Source organism: Rattus norvegicus, chromosome 13 (assembly GCF_021556685.1).
Source record: "Rattus norvegicus strain SHRSP/BbbUtx chromosome 13, alternate assembly SHRSP_T2T, whole genome shotgun sequence".
NCBI classification, from domain to species: Eukaryota; Metazoa; Chordata; class Mammalia; order Rodentia; family Muridae; genus Rattus; species Rattus norvegicus.
The window spans coordinates 71,554,249-71,574,555 of record NC_141546.1 but is presented as its reverse complement, the minus strand read 5'-3'; the positions used below and the strand labels follow the sequence as shown (position 1 = coordinate 71,574,555).

The 20,307-nt window shown below is 41.2% G+C and overlaps 2 protein-coding genes across 47 annotated transcripts in view; one reads left to right on the top strand and one right to left on the bottom strand.

Annotated features, from left to right (window-relative positions):
- Ralgps2 (Ral GEF with PH domain and SH3 binding motif 2) overlaps positions 1-20,307 on the top strand; it is a 180,247-nt gene that overhangs the window by 123,151 nt on the left and 36,789 nt on the right. For 2 of the 46 annotated variants that reach the window (XM_087580923.1, XM_087580922.1), the window contains exon 1: positions 13,027-13,123. The gene's annotated coding sequence lies outside the window, so the exon portion shown is untranslated. 46 annotated transcript variants of the gene reach the window in all.
- Angptl1 (angiopoietin-like 1) lies at positions 187-18,655 on the bottom strand. The gene is given in 5 exon segments (NM_001402356.1): positions 187-841; positions 2,280-2,550; positions 4,151-4,344; positions 12,263-13,107; positions 18,354-18,655. Coding segments are annotated over 4 exon segments (1,473 nt in total). The 5' UTR covers positions 13,083-13,107; positions 18,354-18,655; the 3' UTR covers positions 187-653.

Sequence of the window (20,307 nt, the reverse complement as noted above, 5' to 3'; positions counted from 1 at the left end):
TATTATTTTTGTCATTATATAACATGTATTTATTAGCATATCATGACTGTTAAAAAATTAACTTGTTTTTATGCATTCCCCATTTAAGCAATGAGGGCGTTAGTTATGCATTGTTAAAGTGATATATTTTGTACTTTGTGTCCTAAATTATTAGAGGAAAATCATTACAAGTGATTCAAGCATAAATTCAATTTAAATTTTTATTTTAAAGATTTATTTAGTGGAAAACATTTTCTAGTGGCAAAACTAGACATTTTTTCTCTAGTTTCCTGTCTGTATTTTCATAAATAAAATGCACTAGTTGGCTGAACTCTTAAAATATTTTTTTCAGTGGAAATTAGAGCAGTCTTATATTTTTTTAAATAAATCAAAGTATCTTGCACATGTATTTGGATTTGATTCAGAATAAAGCTAAGATTGTGGCAAATATTTATATTTACCAATATTCAGTCAATATAATTTTTAAAATAACAAGGACTTGAATAATCTTCTGTAGCACGTTGAAGGAAAATGGAACTGTATTCACAGATACATTCTTATAGTAGTACAATGTATTTTACAAACTGTACCTGTAAAAATGAGTTGTGCAAAGTAACATGATGTTTAGACTTGGGGAACCGGACGTGAAGCTCTGTGCCATTTACTTGGAGCCGTCAGTCAATGGGTTTGACCATCATCTGCACTGCTCTCAAGGAGTAGGACCCGCCTCTGTACTCAGCCCAGAAAATTCCATCCTGGTGCTTGCTTCTGTAATGGCCACCTCTATACCATACACCGTTGAGGTTAGAGTGTGCACAGGCATTGTACCACCAGCCTCCTTTATGAAAGTGGGCGCAGTTTCCTGCAGGAGAAATACAGACAGTGAAGTAAAAGTCCTACCTGTGGCACTTGCAAACTGTCAAGGGTATGTGCTTTGCTCGGAGCAGTGTGAACGACTGACTCCAGCAGGGTTTGTCTTGGTTTTTAGGACTTCTAAGGCAACCTCAATGTTCTTTGGGAAGAACAAGTTCTGGGGAAAGCCAAAATAAAACCAAGCTACACCCACTTGGAAATGAAACTCTGACTAACATTCATATACTAGCTGGACACCTACCATGTCAGAAACCATAGATGCTGGAGACTCAGTGGGGAACTAAAACTTTTACCCTTTGGAGGTTAGGAAACAAAATGTTTTATTAGGTGGTGATAAATATTCTTAGAAAAATGAAACCAAGTAACATTTCTTAGTTCCTGTTTCTGCTGCTGTGATAAAACTGTGAGAAAAGCAACTTAAAGGGCAAGGAGAGGCTAAAGGTTCATTTCAGCTCACAGCTCCAAGCTACCGTTCCTCAGAGCAAGGAAGTCATGGCAGCAAGAGCTTGAGGGATTTGGTGACGTCACACCCATAATCTGGAACACAGAACAATGAAGATGTGATGCTAGTGGCTCAGTTTGCTTTTTGTATTCTTTTTTTTTTTTTTTTCTTTTTTTCGGAGCTGGGGACCGAACCCAGGGCCTTGCGCATGCTAGGCAAGCACTCTACCACTGAGCCAAATCCCCAACCCCGCTTTTTGTATTCTTATACAGGTGAGAGGCCTCTGCCTAAGGAATGATACCACCCCACAGCGGCAGATCTTCCTACCCCAATTAACTTAGTCAAGATAGTCCCCCAAGAACATGCCATAGGCCAACACAACCTACACAATTCCCAGTGAGATTCCCTTCCCAGGTGATTGTGGATTATGTCAAACTGGCAGTAACACTAGCAGCCATATTAGGGAACAGACTGTGGCGGGCATAAGGCCCTTGGGTGGGTGCTGTTGTCCAGGGCAGGTTCTTATGAGATGGCATCATCTTGATAAGGGCTTATGGGACCAAAAGAGGTCAACCACTCAGCTCTATGGTCTAAGAGTGTGTCTTAGATGGGAACAGAGGTTGTGAAATGCAGCACATTTCATAACATAATTCAAGAGTGTATAGACTTTTAAATTTAATCTACTATACTTCTGTCTTTTTAAAAACACGTTTCTGTACTGATAAAGAGATACCTACCATGAATACTGACTAAATTTTGTATTCAGCTATTACCTTACCAAGTAGCATGTTGGGCACTATTTTAACTTAATTCCCATTGGCAAAAGAGGAAGGAGAGAGACAGGACTGGAAACCTACCTTCCCTTTGACTGTGTCCAAAATAACCATTTTGAGATTTGAGAAGCATTTAGTACACTTTAGTAGCTTTGTTCTATTTAATGCACAGAGCTTGTTGACTGTACAGCCTTGTTTGTTTGTTTGTTTACCTGTATACATATCTTTATCTCTGTCCAGCGTGGTGAATTGTTTACCATTATGCCACATCATAGAATCCCCAGCATTCCCCTGGTAAGTCCCCAGGCGCAGTCTGTAGTAGTCACTTTCAGGCTCCAGGCGAAAGCTGCTGTATTCCGCATAGACCTTCTTCTCACTCCAGTCTTCTAATTCAATCATCAGCTTATAATTGTCTTGATTACTAAGCTTGTAGATATTATCCAGTCCAAGCCAGTACTCTCCATCAATGTTTCCAAACCCTTTCTGTTGATAGACACAGAAGCATGAACATATTGGTAAGTTTAGATGGTAAATGTTGTTACTGCTACAAATGAAGTTTAAATACTGAGCAGAGTGAGGGGTGTCCATGCAAGGTGGTGTGACTCCATGGTAGGCGGCCTCATTTCTGTTAGTGCGTTTTGGTTCCACAGTGCCACTTTCTTTTGCTTTGCTTTATTTTAATGCCAGTGTTAGTTTTTGTGGCTTCAAATGCTACAAAGAGTAAAAGCAAAAGACAATAAAATGTATTGATAGTTCCTAAAAATACTGACTGAAATACAGTGTGTTGAGAGCATGTGATACTGTACCCATATTATGCAAACAAAGTGTTTCTAAAATCATGATCATTGTTCAGTCAAAATGATACTGTGTGTGTTAAAACAGGTAATCTTTAATTTTATTATAAGTAAAATAGGGGTTGGGGATTTAGCTCAGCGGTAGAGCGCTTGCCTAGCAAGCACAAGGCCCTGGGTTCGGTCCCCAGCTCAAAAATAAATAAATAAATAAATAAAATAACTATTATAGTAATATTTATAGTTTACCCTGTGAAAGTTGTAAATTACTGTCTGAAACAAATGGACTGAATTATTTTAATAAGTATTTGACATTGGACATTTGCAGCAGAATAGATTTAGTAAACTTCATCTTAACACTGAAAGTTTGTCTTCAAAAAGATTGCAAGAAAGTCACACACACACGAATTTGTAGCAGTTACTTGTTTAGAAATTTCTGGATATATTAACATTTTACCCTTAACTGCCAGAAAAATCTCACCTAAGAATGAGTAAGCACATGGTTACTTCACAGTTTTGAGCACAGAAGTTACCCTCTAGAAAATCTGTTCTCTCCTGTCTGCTGTCCTTAACTGATATGTAAATCTCACTCACAAATTACCACATAAACATCAGAGTTACCAGTAGACCAGTTGTTACTTCCTCACACTGGTATCACATGATCTGGTTCTGTCTGGAAATCTATTGTATTCATACCACTACAGTATATGTCATGATACAACTTAAAGCATGGCTATTAAAATTAATTAGTTCAAGAGAAGGAATCAGTTTTAAAAAGTTGTATAATTTGTTATTGCTTAAATACCACACAAATCATAATAAAAAAAAAAAAAGCACTTGCATTAAAAAGTGGAATTGGGGGACTTGGAGATGGCTCAAAAAAAAAGTGGAGATGGCTCAGTGGTTCTGAGCATTTCCTGGGTTGGGTTCCCAGTACCCACATGGCAGCTCACAGCCAGCTGTAAGTCCAGTTCTAAGGGTTCTGACATCCTGGTGTGCACATGTAAATGCAGGCAAAGCACTCACAAATAAATAGATTTTAAAATTCGAAAATGAAATTAAGTTACCTTTCTAAGTTATCCAGACTCAAAAGAACAATTTAAGGTTATCTTTAGTTTTCTTTTCACATTTTAACTTTGGCTCCTCAACTGGAGAAGAAAATAAACCTTTTGCTAAATGATGAAAATCAAATGGAAAAGTTCTGCTTTCTGCAGTCTCGCTTACTCCTGGGGTGGTCGGTATTGTGAGACCTCTCCGGTCTACCTTCCCCAGGTCTGAACTTGCTCATTTACCTTATAGTTTTCCCAGTTTCTGAAGAAATTGACAGAGCCATCTGTTCTTTTCTGAATAACAGTCCAACCCCCAGGGTCCAGACTGTTCTCACACCATAACTGCACCGGACCGTGGCTGTTTTCGGGTTTAATCATGTAAATCCCACTGGCTGAGTGCCCGGCTTCTTTTGCTTGCTGACAGTCTTTGAATGGTCCTGTAATTTAGATATTGATATGTGAGAAATGTAAGAGATAAGTATTAAATAGTTGTGAAATCAGGCTTCTTACCTTCATTTGCTTCTTTACAGATAACTTCACTTATCTGCTGTGTGCATAATGCTCTATCAAAGCTGAGGAAACTAATTAAAATGATAGTGAAGCTGAAGGGAAGGGAAGGGCGGCATCAGGCCCAGGACTCAAAGTATTAGCTTGTCTCATCTCCCACTCTCCTCTGCTCTGTACACTGCAAACGTGCACTTCTGAAACACCGTGTGTCATGTCAGTTGTTTTTAACAAATGTTTTCTCAAGCCCTGGTCTTTATTCTAGCAATGGCTTAGTCCCTCGTGCTTCAGTTTTCTAAGCTGAAGTTTGTTCTGATCTTTGCTATAGTAGGTACTGAGCTGAATGACTATTCTTACCAGCTTTACTTTTTTCTACATTTTTGCAAAATGCCGTGGGATTGACTTGCTGGTATTTACATAGGTATTTTCCTGGTGCCAGGTTTATAGTGTCTGACTTTTTTATTTCGAGGGAACAAAGTTCCTGTGTTGATGGAAGTGGAGCGCAGCCTAGTAACTTCTGACCGTGTTAAGCCTGTGTTCCCTTTTAGGAGCTCAGTAGTATTCGTCTGTGCACTCACTAATTGCTAAGAAGTTCTGAAATAAAGAAAGTAGAATCCTCTAAATTTAAATAATCTTAACTTTCTCTCATATCTATAAAGAATACATGTCAAGCCAGGTGTTACGCCCCCCACTTTTAATCTCAGAACTCAGAGGCTAAGGCCAGATGATTACTGCAAGTGTAAGGTCAGCGTGGGGCATATAGTGAGCTCCAGACAGCCTGGCTGCAGTGGAGACCCTGTCTTAATACTAGAAAGCATGTAGGAATGTTGGTCTCAGTGCCTTCCCAAGAGACTGAATGAGTTATGGCTGAGGGTGATTCTCTCATCAGAGCTGCCCAGTGACCCATGACAGCTTATGCTGTTGCATAGGTAATAGCTAGTTAAGGTCTCCTCCATGCTCACTTCTGCTCCCAGGTAAATTCTGAATCGCTGCGTACTGTCTGCCCTTTTATTTCATAGTATTCGCTGGGCTGTATTGTTAAATTTATTATTCTGTGCAAGAACGTCAAAGACAGCCTGCAGGAGCAGGTTCTCCCCATCAGGTAGGTCCCGGGGATCGATCTCAGGTGTCAAGTTTGGTAGTAGGATCTTACTTCCTGGACATTCTATTTTTAGCCAGCTAAGATGTTTCAACTTCTTAAAAATGACAAAAACATGATGTTAAATCATTTATAGGATCTGATTTGTATACTGTGGGATCTAGAGAAAATATCGTCTCATTCTACGGAACATCCTTACGTTTCATACTACGCCAAGGTTTCAAGATTTTTATTATAAAAGCATACTAAAATTATGACTCAGAAAAAATTTATGCTAAATATAGATCTATTTGAACAAGAGATTTTTAAAGTCATTCATCAAAGATTTTTTACTGAATATTTTAAAATTATGTGTAATTTTTAAGTATCTGAAAATAGTTTAGTCAGTGTTCTTAAAAGAATTTCTTCTGTTCTATAATTTCAGTAGGATGGCTGAAGTTTTAAGAAGTGTTCCATACGTTGTGCTAATAACATAGTGTGGTTCCCATTGGATCTTGCTAAGATAAATTAATTTCATTATGTAAATGTTGTGTCTGTCATTGGAGGAGATGCTTAGGGAATGTGAGCTCTTCCTCCGGGATTGCCCCTTGAGGATGGACGCACTGTGTGTTCCTCCGACTTCATGTCTCCGTGTTATAACTGGGCATCAGGCAAATTTGCTAAGTAAATGAATAAGTCTTTTAATTTTAAATCCAAGGGAATGGAAAGCTATATATAAAAACGGAGTGAGTCAGATTCTCTACTCCATTTTTTTTATTTTCATATATAGCTTTTTCTTTTTTTCTCTTTTCTTTTTTTCCTTTTTTCTTTTTTTCTTTTTTCTTTTTTTTCTTTTTTTCGGAGCTGGGGACCAAAACCACGGCCTTGCGCTTGTTAGGCAAGAGCTCTACCACTGAGCTAAATCCCCAACCCCCTATAGCTTTTTCAAAATTTTAAAATTATCAGTGTCTATCTGTACTATAGATTACTAGTAAAAGCATAACCTGGAAAATGGCATCTTTTAAAAATAACATCACAGGGGCTGGAGAGAGAGCTCAGCACGAACTGCTCTTCCAGAGGTCCTGAATTCAATTCCCAGCAACCACATGGTGGCTCACAACCATCTGTAATGGGATCCGAGGCCCTCTTGTGGTGTGTCTGAAGACAGCTACAGTGTACTCACATACATAAAATAAGTAAATCTTTTTTTAAAGAGGTAACGTTAGATAATTGTGTTTTTGTACTCTCAGTTTCATTGGCTCATTTTCTCTCTTCTGAGATTTCCTTGTATTTGTGTCTATTGTGAAGACCTCCAGAGTAAGTGCTACAAAATAAATATTTTTTAAAATTCTTGTTTTTTTGTATTCCCTAGTTAAAGTTGTTTTTCATTTTGAGATGGGCTCTCACCCTGTAGCCCAGGCTGGCCTGGTACTGGTAGTATAATACAAGCTTTGAAGTCACAGTCACCCGCCTCAGTCCCCAATGCTGGAAGTCCTTTCGCTCTACGTGTTTTGTTTTCCAGAGTTCTCAGTCAAAGTATTCAGAGATTCCCTTTACTATTGAGACAGACTTTGATCTCCAGAACTCCGTGCCTCAGCACCCCGAGTGCTGGGACTGTGGTGTGTGCACTGTGCTTATCTCTGCTCAAAGCTTTCCACACAGTACTTAACAGAACCGCCATCACAGGGACCCTCAGCCCCTCATCTTCACATGCAGAAGCAATGTACTAAATACCTTCAGGACTTTATGTGATCCATACATGCTCATTGAACCGTTTAGGACGGCTAGTTGAAGGTTACAATATAGTCATTTCTGTCACAGAGAAGTAAGACATTACTGAACAGTCACGGTGTGAAGGTTCATACATGAGAGGTAATGGCTGAGTTTAGCCAGTAACATACTTTACACTCGGCTGTGTTACATGCAGCACAAATCATTATTGTGGGGGGGAAAAAACACTGTTACTCATGTCACCCCTTTTCTTTCCCTTAATCACATAAGAATAATTTCACGTTACAGAGCTGTGTCATAGTCAGGCAGAGAAGAATCCTTACGTTGCAGGTAGGATGACAGCTGTAATGTCACATGTGAAGGAGCAGTGGAGAGGAAAGTGAAGTGGCCCCTAGCCCCACCCTCAGGTTTCTCTGCATGTCCTATGATGCCTGACAGGTAAGCAGAATTCACAGGCAGAACTTTTTCTTTGTTGGCCATGAATGGTTTGAGTTCACTTGGGGACTCTCAGATACTAAATTATTTCTGATGGTGGTCATTTTCAGAATGTTTTTGGTTGTATATTGTCAATTAAGAGCCTTTTCTGGAGAGTGGCGAGAAGACTCAGACTAACTTTCCTTCTGTACAGTTACAAGGACTGATTCTGAATGCCAGCATTCACGTAAAAGCTGGACAATGTAAGTTTTCAGCACTGGGTTGGGAGTCAGAGAGAGGAAATCCCAACCAATTTACTCAAATCAGTGAACTTCAAATTTAATGGAAAACCTTCCTATCTCAAAAAAAAAAAGGGCACATGGTGTTGACCTTTGGCCAAGCACAAATGAAAGAATTTTTTTTTAATTTAAAAGAGTTACCTTTTGGGGCTGAGGATTTAGCTCAGTGGTAGAGCGCTTACCTAGGAAGCGCAAGGCCCTGGGTTCGGTCCCCAGCTCCGAAAAAAAGAACCAAAAAAAAAAAAAAAAAAGAGTTACCTTTTTTGAATCTAATGCAGGCTAGACTATTTTCCACATCCAGAGATTGATAAAGAACCTTGAGATTAAGTGGGAGGTGAGAGAAGTGATAAGAAAAGGTTAGTTCTAACACAGCATGGCTAAGCATTCTAATGAGGTTTCAAGCAGAACACATGGTAAGAATGAATTAAGAGCTGAGATAGAACAGGAGTTTGCTGTCTTCCTATCTAAGCTTAGTGAATCAGAGTTGGACCATTGGGAGTTGAGGGGCCTTGTTTAGGCCACATGTGGGCTGCATGCTGAAGTGTGTTTAGTCTTACACAGCTGTTGTACGTTCCTGTGTCTGCAGTATAAATGACAGGATGATGTTTATAGCCTCAGTCATGGGCCTTGCGCTTGCTAGGCAAGTGCTCTACCACTGAGCTAAATATTCCCAACCCCTCTTTTTTTTCTTTTCTATTCTTTTTTCTTTTTTTTTTTTTTTTTTTTTTTTTTTTGGAGCTGAGAACCGAAACCAGGGCCTTGCGCTTACTAGGCAAACTCACTACCACTGAGCTAAATCCCCAACCCCCAGAAACATTTTCTTATTGTTGCTTTCTTTCCTTTTAAAATTTTTGCTCTAGAATTAGAAATAGGTTTTTTTTTTTTATAGAAACTTTTTTCTCTGGATCACATTTAACAAAAATTCTTACAGCTATTAGTACAAACTTATCAGCTTTATTTTTGAAAATTTAAATTTAGCTTGCTGCTTTGCATATTATCAGACAAATTTACCTCTGGTTCAGAAATTTCTTGCTTCAAAGAGTATAGACTCTTTACACTCAGACTTTATCTTGAGTGCAGAACCCTTTTCTTGAATGCAGTAATCTTGAAATAGGATTCATTCATCTCCTATGATACACATTTTAATTCTTCTCTAAAGCAGAAAACTAGTTTTTGTGTGGTGAATTTAACTCTTCCTATTCCTCATATAGATGGAGTTTTTGAGCCAGCTTTTCAGTCCAGCTTAATACCTTCTCTAGGTAGTATGAATCATGTGTCTCTGTCATGCACATAGAGACTCTAGAATGACTACCTACGTGTATAACACTGCAGTGAGCCACTTGGTGCTAGAGCATGTATGAGGACAGTAGCCACCTGTGTCAGAGCATGTGTATGCATAGTAGCGAGCCCTCTCGTCAGAGCCTGTGTGAGTACAGTAGCTGGCTCTGTCAGAGTGAGAGTTGAAGGACTTAGGTTGCTAACTTACCTAATTTTATGATACTCTTGCTGCTCTTAACACTTGTTTTCATGAAGGTCTTTAGATTGACCATGTTAAGAGGCTTTGCGTTATCAAATCATCTAATGTTTCAGCACCAACAGATGAAATGCAGGATCCTTCTGCTGGAAAGACATGTTTTAGAATGCATTTCACTTAGATGGGCCGCGGGTATTTGTAAAGGTGAGATAATTCAGTAAATGTGTGTGTTACAGACAGTAGAGGTATTCGTGGATATAAACACCTACTCTAGGCCTGGGAGGTCAGCAAGGGCATAAGGAGGAAGCCCTTTGCATCATGGATTCATTCGTTTGATTTCATCCTTACCGTTTGAATGGATGGAAGTCCCAGAATTATTAGAAGGGAGTGGATTTCTTTGTTGGAACAAGTGTTTATGAAGGCGGCACATGAAAGGAAAATGAGTCTTTCTTGTAGTGAGAATTCTGGAATTTTGTTTTTTAAAAAAACACAGAACTATTATGAGAATGTTTTCATTTTAAACCCAGGTGTGGGGATGTGAGGCTGCTCTAGCAGAATCACGGCTTTGCCAGCTGCAGACAGTTTCTGCCATTGTGCAACATTTGGAGTTCTGGGAGCGTATATAAATGCTAGGGCCCTGAGAGATGGGGCGCCTAGTTAGTTAGTTGTTGTTGGTGGTCTCAGTTTGTTAAGTACTCATGCACAAAGAAGAAACAAGAAGAGGGAATTAGATATCCTGATATTAGATCAAACTTGCCCCCAAGGAACTCGAGGCCCCTAATCAACAGGAAGTTGTCTAATGATGCCATCACCCCTGTCCCATCCCCGGCTTTAGTCAGGGATCCCTTTCCTTCCTCTCTGTTCCTTTTTCTCTCTTATCTAGTATTAGGGGTTCAAGGGGTGGAAGAACGAAGAACGCACACAGTAGCAAAAGACAACTATACTTTCCTTTTTTTGGAGAAAGTTGATGAGCAGAAGTCTGTCTATGCATACTTTACAAAAGCGGCTCCTTGCCAGTGTATAGAGTGCATTGCAAGGGAGTAACTGTTGGAAGCAGTTAGCAACCAGTTGCACGTTTTCAGTAGGAACCAGTATTTGGTGTCAGGCATGGCTGTGAACACTCAGTACTAACACTGCCATTCCCATTGTAGATAAGGTAAGAGAGGGCACAGGCGCAGCATGGAGTGTGAAACTTGCTCCCTTCCAGCTACTCTTGTGGGCTATCTGGATCTGAATTACTGTTTGGGCTCTGAATGGTAAAAGTGGGGACTTGAGTAGAATTCAGGTGACTCTGTTTATGAAGACAGGTAAGTCTGTCTGAAAGAAATTTGTCTTAAGAATATAATCTTCGGAAAATATACTGATTACCGTGTTTATAAGAGGAAAAAAGAAATGTCTAAAATGTTAACTTTTTATTTCTGCTTCTTAGGCTGTTGAGCATTTTTAAAAAGATGGTTGGTATTTCTGGATTTTTGTTTAAACAAATACACGTTTGTTTTGAAACAGTTTGTCTTGGTAGCCCAAATGACCTCAGTGTTAGGAACTCTGAACTGCCCTCCCAGCCCTTACTGTAGTTAAAGGAATGCACTACCCACGCCTGTGTCCTTTATGTCATGATAATTGTTTCTGTAAGGAAAACGTTGGTAAGAAAATGATTGTTTTAGGGCTTGCTTACTTACTCAAATACAATGAGCACACTATGCCAAACTTGGTTCAGCAGGAATGCAAGCAAACAGATGTCAGTAACTCCAGTATAGTGTGATATAGAAAACAGATAAAAAAGAAAGAGGTAGCCTGGGATTTGGGGAAAGAGTACTGTCTGTCTGATTCTTGGAAGTCTTAGGTGAGCCTAGATCACTCATTTCAGTAGAGGAACCAGTGGCACAGTAAAGAGTCTCTTACACCAGGAGGGGCAGGTAGCCCTTGACATCCTGAGATGTGGGGAGCTCTAAAATACAGAGTCTGGAAGACAACTTGTTCACAGTGGCGATAAGAAGACTGGAGTGTGACTGTATGGAAGCCAGGCGCGGGGGCTGCCACTGATGCACACAGCCTCATGCACTAGTTTCCTAGTGCTGCTTTTACGGTCTCCTTCTGGGCTGCTGAGTCCCCCACCCCTCCCCCACTGTAAGGAAGCAATGCTGTGAAGGGCTCAAGAGAGTGACTGGTGAGACAATGGGTACACATGTGACAGTAGTAAGTGAAGCATAGGACTCGTTCACTGGTTGGTCACCCAGAGGCAAGGCCCAGAGCAAAACAGGGAGAGGAAGGGAGGACACTCAGGATCATTTAGCCTTAGAAAATAGAGTCAAAGGTAGGCTTCGTAAGGTGTTTTGAAGTTGGAAAGGAGGAGGACCTGATTAGACTTGGAGCAGTGTAGGAAGCATACTCTGAGTGGAGATAAGGACATACCATTGCAGGCTTGAGGACAAGGGGGACAAATGTTAAAATGTCTTTTTGAAAAGACAGCAAGAAGGCAAGAGGAATCGGAAAGGGTTCTGAAGGGCGGGGAGGAAGTGGAGCTGGCAGCAGAGCGGGAGGTAGAGTGAGTTCCTTCAGGTAGTCTGTCAGTGGTCATTCTCATTGACAGCAGCCTCTATGGTAAGAACTCGGGTGGCAGAGTCCTTTCTGCCACGGGATGAGGGTGGGGGGTCGGGGGAACTATAAGCACCTAGAAATTTACAGCAGGGAGAAAAGAGATCTTTTATATCAAATCCTAATATTACTTTAGAAAGTGATGTTTTGGTTGAGCGTGACATCAGCACATAAGAACTAGGACGTTCTAAGAGTATTGTCGCATGGATTGTACAGCATGGCAGCTTCGTTCTTCCATTGACCAGGAAACGGTAACTCACCTTCATTGATGAAAGTCACTGCTGGAATCTTGAAAGGGCTTTTTGTGGGAGCTGTTGCCAGATCAGGTGGTGGCATTAAGTCTCTGGGATAACCTGGATCCCTCTGTATCTCATTGCCTGCCAGCAGACCAGGGGTGTCCTGGTGGCTGTTAGGAATGTGTCGTGGTACCACCTGGACAAGAGGGGGAGACACGTGGGGGTCTTGTCGGGAAAATAGCCTCAAGCACTGCTCTTCCAGTACAGTGATCATCACAGACTGGTTATTGACAAGATCAGTCAAGGAAGCATATTTCACCTCTAGCTCCCGGTATCGTGTTGCCATCTTGAGCATTTCTGTGGTGACATTGAGGATTTTGTTTTCCAGCTGGGAAAGTTCGAGTGAGTTATCTCTCTTACGGATGATCTCATGTAGTAGCTGCATATAGAGTTGAGTGACTCTGGAGTTCATGTTCCGGCTCTCCTTTCTCAGCAGCTTCACCTCATTCACAATGTTCCCATCCACATCCACCACCAGCTGCAGGACATCTATCTCTCGTTTCTGCCTAGAGAGCACATCCTTCAGGTTCTCAAGGTCCATCCTGGTGATCATGTCTTTAATAGTGCCCGCATCCTGACCTTTGGTGTTGACACAGATTGGCCCTGTTATTTTCTGTTCGGGTACCAAGAATGTATATGAACATTTCTTTGTTTCCTCTTTACCATCTGTAGCACGGGGATATCTCCTTTGGGTTGTTTTTTTTATTTTGAATTGTCCTCCTTTGCAGTGACCAATGCCCAGTAGGAAGAGTACCACACTTAGGATCCAGACAAAAGTCTTCATTTTGAAGTGAATTCTACCACAGCGTCTTTTGATGTGAAGCAGTAAGTGAAGGGAAAACAAAAAGAATTAATACGAGTTTACATACAAACCAAAATTACATTGAGTTTCTATCTCATCCCTATTAGAATAGCTATTACTAAAAAATATGGCAGATGCTGGCCAGGATGAGTGTGGAGACACATTCTATACACAGGCAGCGGGACTATAAACTAGAACAGTCACTACGGGGGTCCGTGTGGCTCAAACAGGAAGTAGAACCATCGTGCGGCTGAACTGTTCTCCTCTATCTATCTAAAAGGCCCTGAGTCGGCACACTTCAGAGACACGTGCTTACACGTGTTTACTGCAGCACTGTTGACCACGGCCAAGTAATAGCCTAGGTGTCCATCAAGAGAAGAATGAAAAAAATGTCGTACGTATATATGTAATATATACATTTTATATATTCTATATATATACAGTGCCTCAGCCAGAAACAACAGAATCTTGCAGAAAAACAGAATCAAAGTCATCTTACTAAGGAAATAGACCAGACCCAAAAAAGCAAATGTCTTGTATTTTCTCTCTTATACATGGAAACTAGGTTTTCTGTAGACATACATGACACATGACATGAAAACAGGGAATTATGAAAATAGATTATTTGGGGAAAAGACTAGAGTAGAAAATAGAGCATGAACGTGGTCAAGATACATGATATACTTCAACAAAAATACAATAAAACCCAGTGAATATAAAGCTAATAATTTTTAGAGCAGTAATATAAAAAAAAACACCTGTTAGTTATGGTAACATATAGCCAGAAGCCACTTAAGGAGAAAGAGTATGTCTTGGTTTACACTTTTAGAGGGGTAAGAATCTGTTCTGGTGGAGAGGTCTGGCAGCAGTGACAGGAATTGAGACGTCAGACCAGCAAAGACACGGAACTAGACATGAAATGGAGCTCTGAAATCTCCAGCCCAGCACCAGTGATTCTTCCTCCAGCAAGGCCACCAACAGTGCCACCAACTGGGGCCACCTGTTTAAATACACACCTATAGAGGACATTTCTCATTGAGACCACTATAGCATTTAAGGGGAAACTTTTCTAAAAAGGTTTGTATTAGTAAATTAGATTTAGCATGAAGTTGTAAGTTCACTGTTAGGTTTGTATCTCGACATTTGTTTGAAGATTAGACCCTTCTCTTGACACTCTTATAGCTGCCACCTGCCATCTTACATAGTCTCTGTTCCCAGGCTCTCAGGAAATTTGCACGCGTGCCTGTGCTATAAAAGGCACAGTGCAAGACTTATGGGCGCTTTAAGACCCCACTAGGAAGCTCACTGTCTCAGGGCTATGAGAATAGCTCGTGATGTATATCAGATATTAGAGTTTTGTTGGGTTTTTACTGCAGTCTCCACGTGATCTTACTACTCAGGGTTTTAAATTAGAATACTGTAAGATCAGTTAAGTTGGTCGTCTGTAATAAATACTGTGATTTTTTTTTTAACCTACCAAGCCAGACATTTTAGAGCAATAGAAAGTGGAACAGTTTTTATATCATCTGCTTTTGAGACTAGAGACAAGTTTAAGAATGACGGATGTTCACAGTCATTGTGGGTAATTGTGTATCCTAAACTGCAGTCATGTTTATGCTCTAAGTTATAGGTGACTGACTCAGCTGGTGTATTCTGTTAAGAAAATCTAGTGGGTTGTATTTTAGTGAAAAAAGACAAAACCGTAATTTTCAACAAGCATTACCAAATTGGATATAAAGGGCCTTTTTGTACCCATGTGTGCACTAAGGGCCAAAGCCACACTAATATTAGAAACAGGTCTACAACTTTGGTTTCCTGGCCCCAGTTAGTAGCTGTAGCAGCAACAGTTACGCCAGAATGTGTGCTTGGACTGTGCCCTGTGGGCTGGGGCAGGTGAGAAGTCCCTGTTCTTTAGAGTCCGGCACTGGAACTCTTTTCAAGAACCTAGATTTCCTTCTTTCTCTCTAGTCCACTCCCAGGTGAATAGTGCAGTAGACTGGGGAAGTAGACATGGGCAGTGTTCCTGGGCCTACTCAGGTTCACGGGCAAGCTTCCCCAGAGCAGCTCATGCTGTCTGCTGTTTGTAAGGCTAGCAAGGGTGTGTACCCAAGGAGCTTCTCTGAGTGCCCTTTTTACCTCAGCCTTTGTTTCTTGATCCAAGAGGTCGACCCCAAGTTGTGTTTGTGTGGTTCTGACAGCACAGACTAGCACTACTGAGTGCCTGCTGAGTGCTCTGAGGCGTCATTGTCCTCAGTCCTTTACGTGAACATACTGCATCATCCTCACCACAGCTAGGTGAGGCAGGTGATTCTACACTCATCTAACCAGGAAGTGATGCCCTAAAGTGTCTGATCAGTAACCACACAGCTGTTAAAAGGTAGAGACAGAATTTGAACCCAGGTCATCTTCTGGCTGGGTTCATGTTTTTAATTAACTTTCATCATATGGCTCTGCTTTCTAGACTACTTTCTGTTGGGGGTGCATTCTCTGTAGCAGGCTGAAGAAAGAGGCAGCATCACTTTCAAAGGAAACATCCCAGAGGACCAGAAACACTCATAACAGAAGGCACCCTGGCATGGGCTGCTTGTAGCTTTCCCTGGCCTGTTCACTTGTTATGCAAAAGCATGTGCAGGCCATTCTTACATAGTCTAGCCTGTTCTACACCCCTTGTTGCTGCCCATGTGTGCTCGATCAGGTGGCGTTTATGTAATCTGCCTTACAGCATCCCACATGCACACGCACATGTACTTTTCTTAGTGAAACATGGGCTTTCAGCAGCTGTGCAGACTACTGTCGACCTGTGCAGAAAGCCAGGCCCCTTGGCTGGTGTTTCCAGGTTGGTGGAGTGTTCAAGAAGAGAAGTAGTGAAAACAGTGAAGAATGGGAAGAGCTGGGGAGTTACTTGGAGAAATGCCATCATTTACTCAGAGCTTTCTTTGCTGACTGGTGGCAAAGGCACACACGTGAGAACGTTAGCTTCTGTCCTGTGCTGTGCCTTCTGATTCTAGGAAATGCAAACCTGACGAAACATTGTTTATCACAGAACATCTTTTACTCTCCAAGGGTTACCTGTACTAAGACTGATGGCGTGTTTGGAGTCATATTTACAAGGAATTTACCTGTAGTTTTATTAAAATAAACAGAACAGTAAAATAAAATTAAAGCCATTATCCTCTGGGCAAGTACTTATTATTTTTCCTAACTCTCCTTGTATCGTTTTAATAAAAGGACAGAAAGGAAGTGTTAGGGTCACCAAGATTAACAATATGGACTCAGAAAATGTCAGTACTGAAGACTTGACTCAAAATTATCTAAATACTTTCTAGAATGAAATAAGCTTCCAAGACAAGGAAACTTTTACATTAAAACCGTGAGGACTATTTGGGGTTTTGGTCTGTTCTGACTCGAGTCACTCTGGTTGGTAAAATCGATCGTTAGATTTAAGGTGACATTAAGGGCTCCTTATGGTTGCAGTGTTTATTCTGTGCTGCTTCGTTACATCGGCGATGATCTCGTCGTCTCGTAACCTGCAGTTAGGAGACATCTGTAAGTGGTAGACTACATCTACCTCAAGCGAAGAACTGAGTTTTACAATTTATTTACTGTCACATTGTCTAAAAATAATCTCTTATTTAATATTCCCCACATATGTTCAGTTTTAAAAGTGAAAGATCCCATAAATCTGTGTTACCTCATAAAACCTTTCTATTTATGTTATTTTTTCCTAGGTCTCAAGAGAATGTTAAAAATTAGTTTCAGTACACTGAAGTTTGGACTGCGCCTTTGCCTGGTGCCTGTAGAAAAGGAAAAAGTGCGTGTAGTTATGTTCCTATTCTTAGTATTTCTCTCCCCTGTGTGGCCGGCTGTAAGGAGAGTAAACGCCGAGATAGCCAGAGGCAGGGAAGTTAGCTGAGAAGCACTGACTGGCCAGAGGGAAGACCTTCCTGATTGTCTCTGTGTGTAAGGAACTGACCTGAGAATAGCCTGGGAAATGTCCCCAAAATGGACAAATCATTTGTGATTTACACTCACACACACACAAACATGCACGCATGCACACGCACACACGCGCGCGCGCGCACACACACACACACACACACACACACACTCACTCTATTAGATGCCTGTGTAAGGCACGGGAAGATCTGAGGATGAATGAGAGACTGCTTCTCTCATGGCAGCAGCAACAGAGATGACGGTATTTCAAATGGAGTATCACTAGGAATTTTATCAGACTCTGCTGTAAAATGTTTTTAACAGGGCTCACAGTTGAGAGTTTTAATGTTAACCAAAGTTAAAAAACCAAAGTTTTGAACATTACTATTATTTGTTGTATTGAAAACTCCTATCACTAAAGAGTAGAAGTCAGGGAATCCTCCCATGGCTTGCTCAACAGGCTTGCTGTGTTGTGTTAAAGCTTCCTGTTGGTGAGTAGTAATTTCATAATCCTCATATCAGCAGAGCCGGCCCTGTAGAGTGTTGAGGGCTTGCTCCTTCCTCTAAGGGGCAGTTATTTTAAAACAGGCTTTTGGCCTTGCCAGTTTTTCTTCAATACTGACATTTTCTGAATTCATATGGTTAATCCTGGTGACCCTGATACTTCTCAATCCTGACCTTGAAGGAGATCTTAATATTGTTTGTGTCAGTATTATTTTTCCAGGTAATTGCCAGTTTTAATCTGTTGCCAAAATAAAATTTCTGCTGTAGGAAACTCTTTAAAATGATTAACCCTAACATGGGATACCACAGATTAACTTAGAGTCTCAGAAGAGTTTTGTTGGGTTGTAACTGAGATTTTGTTGCAAGCGTTCAGCTGAGCAGCTCTTAGCTTTGTTTTGTTGCCATACTTTGAAAATCGCAGTAGATGTGTACGTCTTTCCACACACACCATCATTCAGAAGAGAAACTCACCGAGCTCACAGTTGTTCTTTATCCTACATCCTCACACCGTATGAGCCTTAGGTAGTTTTTAATGAGTTACTTGTAAAACTTTAATGTCACTAAAGCATTTGTTTTTAGAACCCAGCATGAATGTCTCAATTTATAGTCACATACTAGCTTGAACCTCAAATAACACGGTAACCATCATGAATCACTTCATGGCTATTTTTACAGAAGGATGCAAAACAAAACCTTCAGATACAAATCAACATCTTCTAAAGTTCCCTGGGAACTCTCATACTTTCTAGTACTAAGAACAATGATGCATTTGACATAGAATTTTGAATAAATCTAAGGGAAATATTAAAATACCTTTGGTGTTGAAAAAAGCGTGTCCGTGAGCTTGCGTCCTTGCCGAGCTCTCTGAGATCAGTGTGGAAGTTTGTTCGTCTCTGACTTCAGTGGTAACTGCATTTTTGTTCTGACCGGTGAATCCAGGCAGTAAGGAACGTCTCTTTGCAACACCGATTGACTGAATTGTTGGGCCACCTATGTAATTTGTGACTGTGGACTTTCTCTAATGCAGCCGAGAAGGCATTGTGCCTGTGCTGTCTGCTGCGTGGGGAAAGGCAGTGACCCGCTGCAGCCGACAGACTGTCCACACAGTCCAGAGTGATTCCCTCTCGTTCTCAGAAGACTCTAGTTCAGCCCACATATTACGTCATTAGAAGAGTGCTGGAGCCAGGAGGGGGTGGGACCCTCCTCCTTAGGATTTCCTCTCTGTGGCCCTAAGTGGGGTTGGGGGAGCTGGATCAGCGGGAGGTTGAATAGCTCTGAACAAGGAGAGATTGTGTGCAGGTTGAAGGAAGGGCACCATCTGGAAACAGACTATCGTAGTTCAGCAGGCAATTATAAAATAAACATTTTAGTCTGCCTGCCACAGAGCCTTTGCCTTAGAGGGGGAAAAAGAGAATTCCACTTTAGAAGTAGCTGCAGGCTGTAAGGAGATGGACTTTCCCCGGAAGCAGCCACCAAACAGTGCTGGTCTGACAGCCTCCCGGAACACTTAAAATTATAAGGAATTGTGTAATGTTTCTTAAGAGAAAGTTGCTTTTATAACTTGGCCTTTAATCCCAGCACTCAGAAAGCAGAGGCAGTCAAATCCCTATGAATTTGAGGCCAGCCTAGAATACACAGTGAGCTCCAGTCCAGCCAGAACTAGTAAATGAGACGCTGACTCCTGACTCAAGAAGCACACACACACACACACACACACACACACACACACACAAGTTGTGTGTGTGTGTACACAACTTGTCTTTATATGTAATCACCTAAAACAAGTGAAACTGGTAAATCTAGTGAAAAAATCCCAAATTCTGTATTATGTAATTAATATTTTTTCTGATCTTAAGCTCTGAGATAAGTAATACTTGCCTATAAAGTTACGCCTGTTCCTCACTGTTGCTGTGAAGAAGCACCATGACCAAGACTACTTTGGAAGGAAAGGGTTTGTGTGGCTCACGCTTCCACACCACTGTCCATCATCAAAGGAAGTCCGGGCAGGAACCTGGAGGCAGGAGCTGAGGCAGAGGCCATGGAGGATGCTGCTTACTGGCTTGCTCAGCCTGCTTTCATAGCACCCAGGACCCAGCCCATGGGTGACTGGGCTCTCTCACATCAGTCACTAATTAAGAAAATGTCCTATGGGCTTGCCTGCAGCTGGATCTCATGGAGGCATTTTCTCAATTGAGGCTTCTCCTCTAGCTTGTGTTAAGTTGACAGTAAGCTTGCCAGCACAATGCCACTTGTCAAAATGATGTCATTAGTTGGTTGTTATCATTTAAAAACAAACACAACCCTGAATTAATGGGGGGGAAAAAAGATCCAAAGATCTTTACTCCCCGTTGACTGTGCACTTCAGATGGGTCACCACCTCTTCTGGCCCAGCATTTTCTGCTGTGAAAATAAGTTCCGAAGAGCAAAAGAGTACGGGTTAAATAACTATGACTTTTCATGAAACAAGAAATATTTAGTAATTCAATAGCTAAGGAAACCCAAATTTCAGCATCTCCAATAGCTGGGCTGAGTGCTCAGTGATAAGTAGTGTTGGAGTTTTTAACCCTTACCCTAGAGCATCGTGGTAAGTCAGTCAGTCTTCCTGACTTAGGTAGTTGCTGAACGATGCTTCTGAATGAGCCCCTGGGGCTCCTCCTACGACACATGCTGTGTGCTTTGCCTCCTTACTGCTCCAGCTAGTCCCGTTGTCCTGTAGGACTGCAGACTAGCACATTCACATCTTACTCACTTGGCAAGGTCGTTAACC